At 38.3% G+C, this 19194-nt stretch overlaps 1 protein-coding gene across 12 annotated transcripts in view; it reads left to right on the top strand.

The window, feature by feature from the left end:
• The window catches only part of SGMS2 (sphingomyelin synthase 2), an 83542-nt gene extending 65753 nt beyond the window's left edge, over window positions 1–17789 (top strand). For all 12 annotated transcript variants that reach the window (XM_077142607.1, XM_077142601.1, XM_077142604.1 and 9 more), the window contains 3 exons: window positions 5612–5765; window positions 11005–11171; window positions 13198–17789. In XM_077142607.1, the coding sequence (XP_076998722.1) occupies window positions 5612–5765; window positions 11005–11171; window positions 13198–13401 (525 nt within the window). In that variant the 3' untranslated portion in view covers window positions 13402–17789. The remainder of the gene's footprint in view (window positions 1–5611; window positions 5766–11004; window positions 11172–13197) is intronic.
• The last annotated feature ends 1405 nt before the right edge of the window (window positions 17790–19194 follow it).

Below are 19194 nucleotides of genomic sequence, written 5' to 3'. Positions count from 1 at the left end.
AAGAAAAAAGCAACTGTAGCTTTTTATTAAGTTTTATATTCTTTAGACTTTTAATTTTGAAATAGTTTCGAACTATTTCAGATTCTTTTTTATCATGGGATAAAAACTCAGGAGAGTTGCAAAGATAATACAGAACCTATATGGAGAACTCCAACATCCTGCACTTCCCCATTCCTTATACCAAGGGCCACCACTTTTAACATTTTGCCACATTTACCATATCATTCTACCTATCTGTCCATCCATCTGTCAACCCACCTTTCGATCTATTTTCTGAACGTTTGGAAGTAGGTTTTATGCATCATGCTCCCTGACACAAAATACTTCCATATATGTTTCCTAAGAACAAGGATGTTCACTTACGTAACCACTTTAAGCAGTTATCAAGTTCAAAAAATCTAACATTGATAAAAAGCTTACAGCCTGTATTCCATTTTTTTTTCATATGTCCCAATAATATTCTTTTGAGTCTTCTCTCTTCCATTTTTAGATCCTGTCCAGCAATCACATATTGCCTTTGTCATTGTCTCTTTTGTTGTTTGGATACATTTTGAAGGTAGGGCTAAATTAATGGGCTACAAGTTAGATACTGAGCTTGAGAAAAAAGAGTCAGGAATGACTTCATAGTTTTTATCCTGAGCAGTTGGAAAGCTAGGGTGTCCTTTTGCCTAGTTATAATGTGAGGATATACTAAAACTGTCTCAATCAGGAGTTAACAGTTTCTCTAGTTAGAGTCAGTTCTTAAGAGACATGTAAATCACCTGAGATCCCAGTGTGCCCTGGTTTGTAAAATGGAAACATACAGATTTTGTGCTTTCTGGATAAGGGAATGAAGTCTAACATCATATTTTACTGAATACTTAACAGATTCCCAACATGGAAGTTGAAAAATAGAGTTGTTCTAAAGAAGTCAACAGTCTCTCTTGCCAAATATAGTTGTGGTTTTGAGAAGCTATAATTTTCCAAAGCCATCAAAGCAGAAAGCATCTGTAATTAAGGCAGTGTACATATTGAATTTAAACATTGGCTGACTTTCACTGAAACTAAATTAAGGCATAGGATGAGTTCAGAAGCATAATGAGTTCTTCCAAGGGGCCGTTGCAGTGTATTAAATAGAGAAATGGCAACCGAAATGTAGGCAAGCCCGTCCTGGTAGTAGATGAGGTCTGCAGGGATGAATTGCTATGATTACGGAAAGAAAGTCAATTAAGATTGTCCTCCATGAAATGCTGCAATTTTCAGAAACCACATCAATAAATGTACCCTGGATCACCAAGCTCCAGATACTGATAATGGAAACACGGGTAACACCCTCCCTAAATGTGTTTCATTGTCAGGACTGCTTACTGAAGCATAAGCAAGCTATAGGTGGCTGAATTATAGTTCAGTAAAAGAAACAAAGATCAATCTTTTTTGGCTAGAGATGATGTGGTCTTATATAACAGGAGTCACAACCGTGTTCTAAATTTGCTTCAGCTGCTGCCTTTCAACATTCCTTAGATTTTTGTGGTTATAAGACTGTTCAGTTATCTACCTATCTCTGTTGTATGTTGCTGACTCTCTAGAATGCCCTCTATGACTATGAGTAATGAAAGAACTGTGTATACTGAAACCACTCACTAGAGAAGGGTGTCAGATCTAGTCACTGATACCTAACAAAAATCATTACCTGAGCGGGTCACGGTGGTTCAACAGGCAGAGTTCTTGCCTGCCACGCTGGAGACCCGGGTTCGATTCCTGATGCCTGCCCATGTTAAAAAAATAAAAATCATTACCCAACAGATCTGATCACTACAAAAACAACCCCAGTGATAGGGTTTTTCGTGAAACCCTTGGCTTTCACAGTTTCCCAGTTGCCTTCACCCTGATCTAACCTGTGGTTTTAAGTCTTTTGCTTACTGTTTGGTTAAACTACCAACCCATGCTTTGGTTTATGGTCATAAAATGTGTGTTCTTCAAACTGTGTTTAGATAAGTTTTGACCCAGACAATAGAACTCACAAATAATGATGTAGTTCTTCAAATCTATTTTGCCACATACAAGAGCATTAGGCTGGGAGAGCAACATACCCCTTCCCTGGGGCTGGCTCTCCCTTCTACCTTGAAGTCCAAAGGGTTTCTTTTCTTAATTGAAGGAACAGCATGGATGGTTTCTGGCTTGGAAGCAGCCAAGTTGGCCTCTCCTGTACCTAATTTATTTTTGTGGGAAGTGATGTGTGGAGATTACAGTCTGAGGAGTCCTTAAGAAGACTTGAGCCCCTGTTTACTTTGCCTCTTTTGATCAGTTCTTCTATTAAGTTTCTCTGTCTTCATTCCATATTCAGTTATGGTATAGGAAAGTGTCTGTAAAGGGAGAAATAAATAGAAACTAGAGTCTTAGTGATGTATAATATAGTGGTGAGGTGAGGGGGCAGGGTTCCAGTGATCTAGAATAGAACTAGGAAAAAAAAATAACCAATTTCTCCTAGCCTTTACTGTCCTCCTCCCTCTGCCCCCCCAGTTTTCTTTCTACCTTCTTTTTTCCCCCTTACTTTTTTTGAGGTTCTATTTAACATTCATACTGAGCACAATGGGACACCTCAGGATAGTAGTGACAGGATTGAGGAATTAAGAACTAAGAGAAGACAAAAGAATAAAAATAAAAGCAAGAAGAGAAAATCCTTCCTTGGTTGTATAAAGTCATGGTGAATAAAATGCCGTCAGCCAGCTTTCCACACCAGCACTGCTGAAGGAAACAGGAAAGAGGAAGAAATGTGTGCCTTATTTTAGCTCCTAGTATGCTGATATCTTTGAATCCATCTAATCCCCAAGTGAAGCGACTGATGATTTTTAAGTGTTTCTGCCCTTGAAAATGAGAATATAGAGTAAATTTATAACTTGTGATGAATGGATAAGTAGAAAAGAAATTATGCCTTGGAAATTAAGAATAATGTGTCCTTTTTAAACTGGGAACACAATGGTCAGGGCTGAGAGAATGTACTTTTTTATTTGATCTCAGTGTTGACAGTTGTTTGTACCAACTTAGTGACAAAAATTCATGGAGGGCTGTGGCTGACCTGATAAGCATGTGGCTTGATTCTGTCTTCCCTATCAACACACTTATTTTATGTCATTTGCAGTACTGTTTTCCTGAGGTTCTCTTTTCTTCCATGGCGTGGATCCTTTATCCTCTCCTAGCAGTCTTTCTTCTCAAGGCAGAAACATCTATCATTTGCCCTTTTTTGGCTTAAGGGACTGTTTACTCTTGGGTCCCATAGCTGGGCCTGCCCTGCACAAACTTTTCAGGAAGGTGACGTTGCTTTGGAACCTTCACTTTCTCACAGTGCCCACTAATGCCAGTTTGTGTTATTTTCTGTGCAGAACCTTACTTTCAACTGTCAACCAATCATGGTGTGTCTCCCTTTTTACAAAGGTTTCTTGAATACAGAAAGCTTTTCAGATCCATAAGATTTTTTTTTCAGTTGGGAGATTTTCAGGCACCCTAATATATGATTTAGACAAGGAATCCTGCCCCTATTCCTAGTTATACTTAACAGGATGGTTTTCTACCTGCTTTGGGGGCTGTTTTAGTTTGTAGGCTGCCAGAAAGTGATATACCAGAAACAGAATGGCTTTTAAAAGGGGGATTTTAATAAGTTGCAAATTTACAGTTCTAAGGTTGTAAAGATGTCCAAATTAAGGCAAGCCTATAAGAGTGTTCAAATTAAGGCATCCAGGGAAAGATACCTTGGTTTAAGAAGGCCAATGATGTTCAGGGGTTCTCTCTCAACTGAAAAGATACATGGCAACATCTGCTAGCTTTCTCTCCAGGCTTCTCCATTGGCTTCTCCGGGGGTGTTTTCTTTCTTCATCTCCAGCGGTCTCTGGCTGTGTGGGCTCTGTTGGTTCTGGTGGCTCTAAAGCTTTTTCTGAAAGGTTCCCTCTTAAAAGGCTCTAGTAAGCAACCCACCTTGAATGGGTGGAGACACATCTCCATGGAAACCATCTAATCAAAAGTTACCAGCCACAACTGGGTGGGTTACATCTCCATGGAAACGATCAGAAAGGTCCCACCCAGCAATATTGAATGAGAATTAAAGAACATGGCTTTTCTGGGGTACATAATAACTTCAAACCAGCACAGGGGCTAATTTAATTTCTCCACTTCTAGCCTGTCTCCTCACCCATCTGTATATATCTTACCTCCTTTGTCATGATGTATCCAGTTGGACAAGCCATTATCTGGCTTTACCACCAAACAGGTTAACCACCATCACGGCTGGGCTGGTCCTATATTTCAGGGACCAGTGGCCCGGAAGGATTGTCATTGAGTATAAAGGGTGGTCTGTTGTCCACTTGTCCCCAAGTTTCCAAAGTTATAGTCTTTCTATGTTTCTCTTCTCATGTGTATTATAACCCAATCTTTGAGTATCATTCTTCTTCGCTTTTCAAACTTTTTTTTTAATTTTTATTAATTAAAAAAAATTATAAGAAACAAACATTCCCAACACATACTCAGCAATTCACAATATCATCACATAGTTGCATATTCATCATCATGATCATTTCCCAGAACATTAGCATCAATTCAGAAAAAGAAATAAAAAGACAACAGAAAAATATAACAAACAGAAAAAAAAATTTTTACAGGCCATACCCCTTACTGATCCCTTTCATTGATCACTAGCATTTCAAACTAAATCTATTTTAACATTCATTCCCCCATTCGCTTTTCAAATTTTATTATGTAAATCTTGTTTGCTTTGTATTAGACTCATCTGAAACCATCTGGTCCCCCAACTTTTCAGTATTCCGATTTTTCATGCCTACCTTTTTTGATGAATTAAATATACTACCCCTTCCTGTTTACTTAAATTCTAATGGATTATAAACTTTTGACCGTTGTCTCAAACTCCACCGCTAGCCATCATTGTTTCCCATCGGTTAACAATTCCTGATATTAAGGGCCTTTAGAAGCCTCTAGATCCTTGTGGAGCTTTCTCCTGACCACTTGCCACAGCACATGGGTACTTCTTTGGGGATATGTTTTTCCTGATCAAAGCTATTCATTTTTTGAAGCTGTCGGTACATTCCTAATCCATTGTTTTTCAAACCTATTTAAATTAATTTGTTGCAGCTTCTCTTTGTAACTGTAAATGTTTTGATTAGACATTAGTACAGTTCTATGTACCCATTTAATATAAGGTACCAATATATTGCAGAATATTATTACTGTGGTATGCAGCTGAATCAAATATTAACCATCCAAAACCCTGACTTCCCTCTGCAAAAAGGAAAGTAACTTTGATCGACTTTTTAGCTCATAGCTGTGAAGTCATTGGTTATTAATATTTTTAAAAGCTTTGCCCAAGGACACAATACCACCAAAACATATTATTAGTAACATGCTGAATAATTTAAAACTTGTCAATAAAATTCACCAATGCAGTGAATAAAGCCCAGTTTCAAAAGTTCCCTCTCTCTTCCTTTTGGATTCTTTCTGACCTTTTAGATTAAAAAGCAAAAAAAAAAAGCCCAGCCTGGTGACCTTTCTCTAGGTGTCACACAAACTGGAATGAGACTTTAATTGATAAACTTATAAATTTCCTTCCTAATCTTCTTCTGTCTTTCAGCTCAATGGAGACTCCCAGGCAAAAGTACAGCGGATTCTACGGTTGATTTCTGGTGGTGGTTTGTCCATAACCGGATCACATATCTTGTGCGGAGACTTCCTCTTCAGTGGTCACACAGTTGTGTTGACACTTACTTATTTGTTCATCAAAGAATGTAAGTAATGGCTCTTTCCCACTTAATTAATTGCTGTAGTTGGGGGGATCCCCAGGCGCGGAAGCTCCTGGGAGCCCTTACCCTGTTGATGTCGGTAGCTATGAAAGATATGTGTGCTTATGTATATGATAGCATATATGTAGGGCATCACTTCAGTTATTCACACATGGTTTGAACACTTAGGGCTTCAAGCCTGACCCCTGGCTTCCTCTCTAGCATTTCGCATGCCTGTGAAAGTCATCCCCCTTGCTTAGTGCTGCTTAAGGTATGAAAAGCTATTTTAATACTGGAATTAAGGAGATAAGTAAGTTTATGGCAAAAACAATTGGTGCATTCTAAAGCCAAATATAAATGGCATTTGAATTATTTGTATGACGCTTCCATCCTGTTATATATAAAACAACTACAGTTCAATTGTTTTCCCCTTCTAAAACCTGATCTTTTTCCCACTGTATTCCAATTTTATCATTTTTCATGTACTTTCTATGCTTTAATAGGCATCTTTGTGGAACATTTTGTCAATACTGGTCATTTTCTTAAGAGATTGTCTTTCTCATTCTAAACATGAAGGCAAGAATGAACCATCTTTCCATATTTATATGCTTAATTCTCATTATATGAAATCACTGTGTATCCTGGTAGTTTTTATGGCCAAAATAATGTCCTGTTCATTGTGGGGTTGTATTTGATTTTAACCACCTAGCAGATCTCATTTTTAAAGGTTTCTGACATTTTGTATATATTTAAACCCATCACTTCGAAACTCTCTGAAGTAGTGATGCTTCTTCATTTTTGCAAAGCTGGTCAGTGTTAATCTTCATTCTTGAATGTCATCTTTAGTTCCAAGATACCCCATGCCAGTGTGTTTTTAAAGTTTATCTCAATTCTTTTCACTGAGCATATCATAAAAGGGGTCTTTAGACAGAGACCAGCAGAGGGAGCCCCTGACCCCTGACCCCTCCACCTGACACCCTCCTCCCTCGCCTTTCGTTAACCCAGACAGCTTCGGCTGTAGTGTTCATGTACAACACTATGGGCATCAGGCTTATCTTCCAGTGACCCAGAAATGAGTTCTTGTTCATTTAGACTACCTGGGGGGTTAGGTTGAAGTTATGTTCAAGGGTAATATGACAATGATTTGAGATTTCTTTGTAGTAATGAAGTGAGGTCTTTTAATACTATGAGAATGCTATAACTTCTGTGCTGTTCCCTTTGTGTCACACGTGCACACGCAGTAGGGAGAGTGCTGTGCTCCGCGTGGGCCTTTGGCATACTTGACTTAAAGGACCAGGCTCTTCGGCCCCTTCCCTGCGCTTGTGCCCCGCAGTCTTTGGAGAGTGGGGGGACAGAGGGGACAGGAACATGCACCTGTCTCTGCTCCAACCTCAGGGGATAATATCTCCCTTAAGTGTGAGTCACTGTACTTCTAATACCTAGGTATTGGTTCCAGGGGAGATGGGCATGGAGTGCTGTGTGTTTTTTATGGTTCTGATTTATTCTGGCTTTTGTCAAGGCAAGTTCCATCTTATGTAAGATCAGTCATTTTCCACTCCAAGGAGGGCCTTCTCTCCCATTTGAGGCTTATAAAAAAGCTGATGGCTGGAAAATGTACGTGGAAGTATTATGTGTTCAGGAGCACGATGTGTACGTACAAGCTACCCTCAAATGTTTAGAAACGTGATAAGCAGCAGGTGAATTGATTGATAGATGAATAGATAGAATGATACAGCAAATGTGGCCAAATATTAAAATTGATGGATTAGGGTATCTGAAGGGTGGGTATGTTGCAGTTCTCTGTATGGGTTTGTATTATTTTTGCAATTGTCCTGTAGGTTTGAAATTATTTCAAAGGAAAAAGTTTAGGGAAAAAAATTTTTGGAAGAGGGTGGGGGGAGGAGCAGTCATGTGGGTTGAAAATAACAAAGCAATGATGAGAAAACACTCCACGAAACTGAGTCAGACCAAGTAATAGTAACAATAGCAAGCAGGCCTAAGTTAGTATTAACTTATTTATTGTGTGCTGGTCTCTGTTATGAGGGAAGCACTTTCTATCCCTGTTTTTCTCATGAGGAGAGAAAGTGAATGGTTCAGCCAAGGCCCAGATCTGGTAATTGGAGGGGCCTGTTGTTCCAGCTCAAGCAGGCTGACCCCAAAAGTTGCTCTTAAGTTTCTTGACCATATTTAGAATTTCTGGAAACCCAAGTTGTCTGATCTTAGAGAATTGCCAAGGGTTAATCTACTTATCTATAAACAGGTCATTCTTCTTTCATTTACCTCAGAGCAGCAGCGTGGCGGCTGGGGATTATTTTCACACTTTAATGAAAGCTACACAGTGTGAAGAGACGGTTTCTTTCTAAGACATAATTTTGGCTTGAAGTGTTTAAAATTTTGTAGGTTTGCATATAGCATCAAAAGAATCATTCTGCTTTGTCTGATTTTTGGTGAGAACTAAAATAGCAAATCAGTAGTGAACGCAATATGAATTCAATGTTATACTCACTTCTGTACATAAACAGGGCATTCCATGTTTATATCTATTTCCTATTCATTTAGGAAAAACAGCCAATTTCTAAATTATGTCATGTTCTGAGTAAGCAGTGGTTCTAGTGGTTACTTTGAAAGTTCTACTTCTAGAATTAGATGCATCACTTATATGTTTTTTGCTTTTCTGCCTTTTGATTGGTTTGAACTCCTATGTGCTCCATTGTAATGAATGGAATTAAATCTGTATGGTAAGAGCAAACAAAAATGCAGGAGCATTAGGAGGAGAGGGCTTTATCTAGTTATGAAAATATTATAATTGGGACCAAGATTCCTCATAAAACTAGTCCAGGAAGATCAGCCTTCCTGTTACTATCGATTATTTTGCCAGTCTTTTGTTTTGTTTTGTTTTGTTTTATTTACCGTGCCACCATGCAAAGTCCATTGTCTCCACTATTCAGTGAATAGTTCGGGCCAGGGCTCCCCATGGACCATGAAATTAATTAATTGTAGCCATTATCCTTTAGCTCAGTAGAATTCCTGCAGGTAGAATGAGAAAAAAAGAGAGGAGAATACCATTTTGTTATTTGCATTTCAAAGTAGTTTATATTACATCTTTTCTTTGGGCCTGCCAATGTTCTCAATTAATGAGCAGTGTTCCCAGCCTGCGACATAATGAGAAGTACATTTTTAGGGGAGAGTGGTGCCAGGGTTTCCAACTACTCCTAATTTTCAGTTCCTCATGGAAGAAAATGACCTTTCAGGCCACCTCCTTACTTGTTACCTACTTCAGTTTTGCTGCTTGTGGATAACCAAAGACAAACTAGTTCTGGTTTGCCCCCAGATTTTGACCTTCTAAGGAAAACACCAGATGACCTGTAAGCACCCGAAGCAGGGGTAGGTGTGAGCCTTTAGGAAGGGAAAGGGTCTGTGGTGCTGGAAAAAGCATGTTTATTCTTAAGGGGGACGCTGGAGCTGAGTAGAAATGTGGTGCCAGTGTTTCTGGAGCCTCCTTTTTTGTTTTTTTTGTTGTTGTTGTTGTTGTCCAGAAAAGTCAGTAATACAGGTTTTTGTGAAAACCCCAGGTTTCTAAAATGTTGGTTCAAACTTTTAACATTGTGAGCCAAACCTAACAATTATGGGGCTGGATTCCACCCCCTGGCTACAAGACTCAGGTCTCTTCTCTCAGCATGAAAATTCTAGGATTCTATGAGTTATCTGCCAGAATTTAGTGGCAGGATGAAGCAATTTGAGGAAGCAATTGAGGAGCACATTCAGAATCAGAAAAGCAAACTTTCAAATGTAAATTTACAGATTTATTTTCTTAATATTGTGACTTGGAACCAAAAGACCAATAGCAATTTTACCAAAAAAAAAAGTTTTTTATTTGAATGATACTTCATTTGGTATTTCATCCACATTTCTGGAAATGGCTGCTTGCCCTATTCAGCCATTCTTGTACACTTGAAAGGAGATATCACTATAATTGTAAGCACAGTTAAATATGAAATAAGTTTTAGTTTATTGGATTCTTAACTCTTATTGTAAAGTAATAAAGCTTTAAAATAGGGGGGAAAAAAAGAAAAGATAAAGACCAACTTCTTAGAGATTTGCTCTGGTTCAAATTATACCTGTTATTAACACTTGTGTGCGAAGCTGTGGGGTGTAGGGTTGTGTTCAACCTGGTGCATTTGCTCTAAAGCTGATCAATGTCATGAGCTTCTTAGTGCCCTTACTGGGAAGACTAAAATCCATCAATGATTGAATGGTCAAGAATCCTAAGCTTTAAACAGGGAGTGCTTTATGATTGACATTGGAAGTAACTGTATGAAATCACTGAGAATCAAAACGTTGCTAGCCACACACGCCTTCCTTTTCTTCTCCTGGAGAAATCAAAGTAAATTTGTGAAGACCTAAAACACTCTTGTTTTCTCTCTCACTCTCTCTCTCTCTGTCATAAACTACCTTTCCTTTTGAGCCCCTACAATTTTTCTTTCCAGGTGGGTCCTTTACATAAGGCGATATAAGCCAATTTCTGCCATCCTATCAGGAAAAACAATTGTTCTCTTCCTTAGTAAAGAGCTCATTAGCAGTGGATGGTATCTGGAGTATCTAGTGCTACCACCTCCCCACTGAGCGACAGCAGACCTGCCACCTCTGATCCCCCCTCCCACCTGACTCATCCTGGGTGGTTTATAGTGGCTCTTTTTTATTATTATTACTGAGAAATATCTGCACACATACAGCCCAGTCACATTACACAATCAGTAACGCACAATATCATCACATGATTGTATATTCTTCTGTGATCATTTTGAGAACATTTGCATCGCTCCAGAAAAAGAAACAAAAAGAAAAAAAATTTCATACTCCTTACCCCTACCTCTCATTGACCCACAGTATTTCCTTTTTTTCCTATTAACTATTTTAATATTGTTATTTGTGTTAGTCTTTTTTTTTGAAGTTTGAAAATATGAATGACCGTCTATTTCAACACCCTGCAATATTGACATTCCTTTGTACGCCCTCATGCAAAATATTTTTTAACTTGTACATTGAGTCACTAATTGCATTCCTAGATTATACTGTCTCAGTCTTTATCGTCTAGCCTTCCGTCTCGTTTCATATGTGAATGGCTCATTTTTGATTATCAGTGTTCTCCAGTGATTTCCCGACCCTAGATCGTTCTGCTTAAGGTCATGGGAAGAGACTGTAATTAGTAGGTTCTCATTAATTCTGTGATTTTTCTACTGCCCAGATTCTCCTCGTCACTTCTGGTGGTATCATTTAATCTGCTGGCTGCTGAGTGCTGCTGGGATCATCTGCATTCTGGTGGCACACGAACACTACACTGTTGACGTTGTCATCGCCTATTATATCACAACGCGGCTGTTCTGGTGGTACCATTCCATGGCCAACGAAAAGGTGAGGGCAGTGAAGATTCTTGTTAGACTCTTTCCTTTAAATGCAGAGGACCCCTTTTCACACAGTAAGGTTTTAGGTAGCATTTACTGGGAATAACTGCTGTTTGCCACCCAAATGTGTACTTTGGGCAGTTCCCTTGAAACTTTAATCTATTATTGCTTCTTAAAGTAAACCAGAATAATGAAATTCCCAAATATAAATTATATTTAAGCTTAAAAATGCTGCAAAGTTGGCACCATCGGTGACTAATCCAACTAATTTGTACTAGAATTGAAGGACATATGCTAAGTTAAAATGCTGAAACATTCTCTTTAAAGCATTGCTGCAGATGGATAAGACATGCTTCCTACCCTTAAAGAAACTTGAGGAAAATCGCCAGAAAAAAAAAAAAAACAGCAAAATAAGTGACTTATGAATTACTGGATTCGATTTTATCTTTTGGTGGCATTGTGCTCTCTGGCTTCCCTTATTTCCTTAGATGTTTCTTTTCTTCCTGTTCACAGAACTCCTTTTCATTCTTTCCCAAATCATTCTTGAAGAGCTAACCTGAACAGCCACGGCCTATGGGAAGCCTTCCCTAATTCTTGCTCTCTTCCTGTAGCCTGGGAGTAGAATTACTTTTCTCTCTGTGACTTCTTAGCCTTGGTGTGTGCCCTTGATGTAATGGAGTTAGTCTGTGTACTATCAGTTATCTTTGGATAGCCTCGCTACTATGGTCTGGCACCATATGTTTGCAGAGTTTGTGAGCAATTGAAGTAAATCAGGTCATTCCCGAAAGATGTAAACTCATGTGTTTTGTCTACAGTATTATCTCTGTTGGTGGTATCTACCAATAATGCTCCTTTCTATGAATTACTTTTTTTTCCCTCTTTGTAACCCTAGTCTCTTATTTCCATCTTCCTTCTTATACTCCCACCTAGCTGCCTACTGGTATCACTAAACCAAGATTTTCATCTTTCTTCTTAGGTCTTTCTTCTGGGCTCTCCTTTCTCTCTTCTGTCTTCTTTGTCCTGTAAATCTACCCACTCTCAGGTTCTGACATTTTTCCTCCTGTATAACTCTCACAACAATTCCTGAGTTTCCATTCTCACTGAAATTGCAAGCAGAAGAAATTGCATGAACCACAAAGAGAAAAAAGCACTAAGTATGGCGTGGATGCCAGAATGGCAGTGTTTTAGTTTGTTAAGCTGGCAGAATACAATATACCAGAAACAGAATGGCTTTTTATTTTGGTGCATGGTTCGGGAATTGAACCCAGGTCTCCCGCATGGAAGGTGAGCATTCTACCACTGAACCACCTGCAGAACGGCTTTTTAAAAGGGAATGTATTGGGTTCAGTTCCTGGACCATGTACCCCAAAATAGATAGGGATTTATCAAGTTGCAAATTTGCAGTTCTAATGTCATGAAAATGTTGCAGTTAAGTCAGCAGCAAAAGGTTACTTTCACGCAAGAAGGGCTGATGCCGTCTGAACACTTCTGTCAGCTGCGAGAGCACATGATGACATCTGCTAGCTTTCTCTCCCGACCACTTGTTTCATGAGGCTTCCCCAGGGGCGGTTTCCTTCTTCATCTCCAGAGATCTCTGGCTGTGTAGGCTCTGTTGGCTCTAAAGCTTTTTCCGAAATGGTTCCCTCTTAAAGGGCTCCAGTAAGTGTCCCCACCTTGAATGGGTGAAGATGCATCTCCATGGAAACCACCTCATCAGAAGGTACCACCCACAATTGGGTGGGTCACATCTCCATGGGAACAGTCAAGAAAATTCGATTCCCAGTGCCTGCCCATGCCAAAAGAAAGAAAGATTCCACCCAGCCATACTGAATGAGGATTAAAGAGCCTGGGTCTTCACAACCTTTTCAAACCACACAGGCAGCCTAGGGGAAAGGTACAAAAGCAATGACTGCCATACGACCCAGTTCTGCTGCTTTCCCTGCGAGGTTACAGTGCATGACAATTGGATAGGAAAAAAAATAGGATAGGGGTCATGAATAATATGTCTAATTTTATTTTTCTCCTCCCTTTTACAGAATTTGAAGGTCTCTTCACAGACTAATTTCTTGTCTCGAGCATGGTGGTTCCCCATTTTTTATTTTTTTGAGAAAAATGTACAAGGCTCAATTCCCTGCTGCTTCTCCTGGCCACTGTCCTGGCCTCCTGGCTGCTTTAAGTCATCATGCAAAAAGTATTCACGGGTGCAGAAGATAGGCGAAGATAACGAGAAATCTACGTGAGGAGCAAAGCGGAAAGGCATCAGGTCTTAGACCGAAAGAGTCAATGCTATAACCAAAGGTATAGTTTTGTTTTTCATTTTAGGAGAACTGACTGCTAAATGAAGAAGTGGACCAAATTTTATGTAAATGATTAGAAAGATGACTGAAGTATTACCCTTTAACTGGTTTTTATTCATCCTGAGAAAGATATATTCTCCTGCAGCTCTTCATTCATTGGTAACAAGCCCCCCACAACTGGGATGTTTACTGATGAGCTTGTTAAAGAGGTGCCAAAGGACTCTTCCCCCTTCTTTAGCCTTTCCTCCCTAAAGCCCTCTACTTCAGAATGTTGAAATTTTTTCCTTTCAAGATCAGGAGAATTGGTTAATGTTTTAAATAAAAATGTCTGGATATATACCGCTCCTGTGTAAATAGGATAGCCTGATGTTGAGAGTAGTTTTCAGCATGAGGCTTCTCGGTGAGAGATGGGAGGTCCGTGAGTTGTGAGTAAACTCAGGTGAATTGTGTTTCCACCACTCCTGTGTGCAAGGTCAAGGGCAGGTCTGGGAACGTGTACGCTGCTACCACCCAATGCACTATGTGTCACTTTTACTTTTTTTTTTTTTTACTTTATATTTTTTAAGTGCTCTAAATAAAAACTGTTCGGCACACCCCACAGATTTTACCTATTTGTAAATTTCACTTTGAAATCTCCTGGGCGGACAAATAGACAGGAAACTGGCCTGCATCAGCTAGTGGGTGAGCCTTACACTTGTAAATCTGGTCCGGCACCCCTGGTGCAGTCTGCTGCACAAGCTCAGGCTGGGAGCACACGTGTGACCTGAAGCTTGTGCCGCTTAGGGAACAAGCCTGTGTTTCTCTCCCAAGCCAGGTCCTGCCGCGAGATCTGCATGAGGGCTCCTAATTGTAACTGGAAATAAATTTGGTCACAATTCACTAAAAATGATGTCTTCATAGTTGCATTAGTGCTTTTTGAAAAACCAAGATGGAGGCCGAAAGTGTAATAGGTCCAGTTTCATAAACCGATCCCAAAGAAGTATGCAATAGAATAATACGACTTTCACCCTGTGAGAATTATATCCTGGTGCTGCACTATAGTCTACTTTAGGAATCAGTGTGTGGGGCAGCCACAACTACACGGTAAAGGGGGCTAATTGTTTCTAAATTTCTTTGAGGTGATACCAAAAAGGGGGGGGGATTTAAAAAATCTGGTCAAACTATATAATGTAATGCTATTGCATTCTTAGTTTAATTCCTTAACTATATGAAGTTTTAGGGGTTCAAAATCATCAGCACTAGAGCACGAGGATGGGGGATTAGTGGGAATGGAAGGAGGCCTTTTTACATTTATATTAAAGATGAAATTTTCCCACATTTTGGAATGAAAACCATCCCTAAATTTATGGTTATTAGCAAAACTAGCCAGCCTTGATTAGGAACACAAAATTGACCTTCACATCAGTTGAGAAAAGCACAATACAAATCAGTTTAGAAGAATCATCATCTCTTGGTGCTAAAATTCTGAATGTGTTTTCAGTACGGCTCTTTATGTAATAGAAGAATCACTAAAGGGATAGGTAATTGAATTCAAAGGCAGGAAAAAAAAAGACTCTCCTAGTCCTGTTACTTAAAAAACAAGAAATGAAACTAACCATCTTTGGCAGGCTTTGAAACACAAGGATTTTTCTGGTATTTATTATTAATAATAAATAAAAATAATATAAAGTAAATAAAATAAATTATTAAATAAACTGGTTTATCTGTAGCCTACCTGATATGTCTAGCCATTATTCTACATAATGACATTGATTGACACTTGTGATAGAACAAGCCGTTCTGCTTGAAAACACCGATCACCCTGATTAGGAGGAAAAATGTCTGACACAGAAGCCCGATATTTGCTCTCCTAACACTGGGGTATTTTTCTTGAGCCTCTGATTCAAATAAAACAATCAGATGGATATATATACCTTGGAGCCTTATTCACCTGTGTCTGGGATCACCCACCTTTTTTTCAATTAAATAGGGAAAACTATTTAAGCTTTATAAATCATTCTTTATTGACTGCTGGCAAGCCTTGAAACAATAAACCTTGCATTTGAGTCAAGTAATCCAGTTTTTTAAAAATAATACCATCGTCTCTTTAAAGAACTTTAAAAACATCTATGACCCCACATGTAGGTATTGCTGCTTGCAGGGTCTTTGCATGTATAGCTCTCTAAATATATGCGGAAGGAGCAGATGATTTAAAAATCATGCAGAAGGGGATAGAATCAAAGTTTCAAGGTGGGAATTTAGGAGAAACAGTGAAAAACAAATTTGAGATTTAACCCAACATGCCATTTTGGAATATAAAGCATAAACATTTACGGTCTTGCCTTTGAAACAGAGTGAATTTTCAGAGCTCCTTTAAGTTCTTTGCCAGTTACAATACAAGATCTTATCCATTTGCCTTGCTTTATGTAAATCAGTGCTCCTGTTTGATGCCCTCATGTAATTTAGTCCTTCTGTGAAATATCTATAACATACATTTCCTAAAATTATGGCACATTTTTTTCAGTTATTTCAAATGAAAATGAGTTCCTCTTGGATTCTATTTTTTGGACACCTCCACTAGCTCTGAAAATAAAGCACTACTTCCCAATTTCTACCTGAAGTAATTGTGAATTTGTTCTTTAATTTACTGTCATCTCGGGAAACAGGTTTTGCTGTGGAGGGAGGCTGTTTTGAGGAATGAGCCTCTAGTCTGCTTTAGGGGTGATGAGACGTAGGGTTCTTTGCTGTATTCCAGTGCCCCCTTGTGGAGATACGATATATGAGTTTTAATAGATAAGTGCATTGGCTTGGACCACGAACTTGCCACTTTTTAAAGCATATTTACAAGTTTTTAAAAGGCTTTTCTTTTTTCATTATTTTTGCCAATGATCTGAAAGTATCATGCGGAAGGAATTATTTTAAAGTCATTTTAAACCTTCCCAAAGGGAAGGTTTAATAGGGAGTTGCAATTGTAATAGGGATTAATATGGAGTTGCAATTGTAATCTTGTATCCAATTGATCAAAGAAAAATTGCAGACCATTATTACCTCTCACAATTACAATCATTAATGTCTCCCTTTATAACTACCTACAACTCTGTTGACTTTGAATCACCAAATAGGCTGTTTTTCTATGTTTTTTTCCCTTCTTGCCAAACTCATGCAGTTTCTGTAATTGACAGTTTAGGTCTTTTCCTTGAATATTTCACACATTTCTTTTTTTATTGTTTTTTATTGTTTCATTGTTTGTTTTGCACTGTTTGATTAAAAAAATAAAGATGGTGTTAACACACTTCTGTAGTATAAAGAAGTGCGAGAAAATTTCTTAATACATGAGTTTACAGGTTTAAATCAAACATTGAAAGTGCTATGTCTTGTGTTGAAGGCTTTTCTATTTGTATACATTAAAAATTTCTATTATTTTTTTAAATGTCATGTTGCAATAATTTAACTTATGATTCAGTTGCTAAAAATATTCTTCTATTGAGAAGTGCTCTTGTCTTCAACACCCAAACACTGAAAATCATGTCAAAGATACCCAAAGATAATTTTTATGCAAATATATAGCTTATAAGTTCTGAATTATTTTATTCTGACCATGTGTGCTCTAAATGAATCACAAATGAGAATCATTCTTTTTTGTAATTATTTTAAACTGCCCTTTAAGGGGAAAAGAAGTTATAAGCTAATTTAGTTGCCAAGTTTGAATTCATTATTTAGCGTACCTCCTATGCAATGATTAATGCTGCAAAATTTATCGTTGTGTTACAGTATATTCATGAAAGAAATATTGCAAGGTTGGAAAGATAACAATTGCATTCTTTTGGAAATTTACTGTACTGTTTCAATGTGTTAAGTGCCTTGTTGTAAAGTAAAATTTTAAGTCTAGGATTCATTATTTTCCTGACATATATTTTTCATTATAATATATATTGTATGCTATTGTAATAGATTCATTAAATGCTTAAATTTTAATCAAATAAATTTCAGAAGCTCTTTTCGCCCACCTGCCAGTACCTTAATCATTGATCTGCCATATGGGGTTTGAATTCTAGTTCTTTTTTTAAAAAAGAGGAAATTATCTTTGTTTAGAAATGCATTTTCCCATGCTTGTGTATTTGTGTTTGTAAACTTATTTCAGGAGGAATTTAGATATGTTAACTATAGTTTATACTTCTAAAATGCCAATGTTTTACATTTAAATTTTAAGTGCCTACTTGTTAAATCTAATTTATGTTTATATTCTAAAGAGGATGTGTACTTCTTTCTAATCTCTTTGGTTTTGCTTTTTAAAAATGCAAAATCTTATACTTTGTATTTACCCAATAAACCAGTGACAAATAAACCAGTGACATCAACAGGCCTTTCAAAGGTAGTATTGCTGTTTTTTCTATTTAAATAATGTGTTTTTTAAAAAAAAATTCTTAAATTTATTGAGTTTTATACTAAAACAACGGGAGGATTATTTTCTCCCAACATAATTTTTAAATTAAGGTGCTAACCTTCACTTAATGGGTTTAAGGTAAAAACTAGTTCACAACAATATAACTTCATACATGGGGAAGAAATAACTCAGTTACATACTTTGAGATTCTGATTCTCATTGTTCACATATTCGCTAAGGGACAAAGCATTAGTTCTTCAAGGAAAGCAGAATCGTTTGCGTCATCCATGCTGCGTGAAGTGCCATCCTCATACCCGCAGGGAGAGGGTAATGACCTCAATTGGACTTCACTAGTAATTGTATCAGGAGGTTTCAGTAGGTTATTGGACTCTGCGATGATAGGTGAGGACATGACCCCAAAGGCATATTTAGTAAAAGTATTTCAGTGGGGTTGGGTAAGTGGGGTAGGATAAGATAATAAGGTTCAAATGTTAAGTTGTTGGATATAGTCTAATGTAAAAGTAAAAGCCTGCATTGGACAATGTAAAATCAGTAAGGATGGCTTTAGCCAAAGCTGTATGAAATAGAGGAGAGAGACTAGAAAGCTTTGTAGTGACAGTGGGTGAGATTAGAAGGCTACCAAAGTAGGGGAGAGACAGGGTTCAACCCTCCTGATGCAGAGGAGTCCTGTACGGGGAAGTCAAACAGTGGGGTGTGTCCATTATGTAATATTATCTCCTTACCTTACTGTCAAGGCCAGGGGAACTGTGTTCTGTCTGGATTCTCTAAGGGCAGGGATGAGGGACCTAGAGTCCAGGAGAAGCCTGCCTCAAGTGTAGTCAAGCTAAGGAGAAGCTCAGGATATCCTGGACGAGAATAAATGGGTGGGGAATTTCTTGACACATGCCGTTTTCCAGGCTTGCAGAGTTCAGGTGAAAGTCACCAGGTTTTACCTTTGGATCATCTGGAAATTATATAGATCAGAATAGACTTCCCTCCACGTCCACAAAAGCCTGGGAGGAAAACCTAATCACGGTGATGTTGCCATCCTCTTACTTGAAGCATTGGCATGCTGGTTTTGCCAACCACTGGCTCCAAGACTACCCTTATGTAGAATGCATCGTCTAAGGAACTAGTGTGAACTCTTGTTGATGGTACAAGGGAATAACGAGAGCTTTTATTAAAGGGATAATTCATTGTGGGTTCATCTGTAGGCATTTTGAAAGTGCTGATGACTGAAAATTTTTTTATACGTAATAACCCTCTTTCTAAGGTAATTCCAATAAAGAACCAGTAGGGCAACTTTACAAACAGTTAAATTGGCATTTTGAAATGTACTAATTATAGGGCGATACGACGGTGGCTCGGTGGCA

This window comes from Tamandua tetradactyla, chromosome 24, assembly GCF_023851605.1.
Source record: "Tamandua tetradactyla isolate mTamTet1 chromosome 24, mTamTet1.pri, whole genome shotgun sequence".
Taxonomy (NCBI): Eukaryota; Metazoa; Chordata; class Mammalia; order Pilosa; family Myrmecophagidae; genus Tamandua; species Tamandua tetradactyla.
The sequence above is the reverse complement of the archived record's forward strand: the minus strand, read 5'-3'. Positions and strand labels throughout refer to the sequence as shown.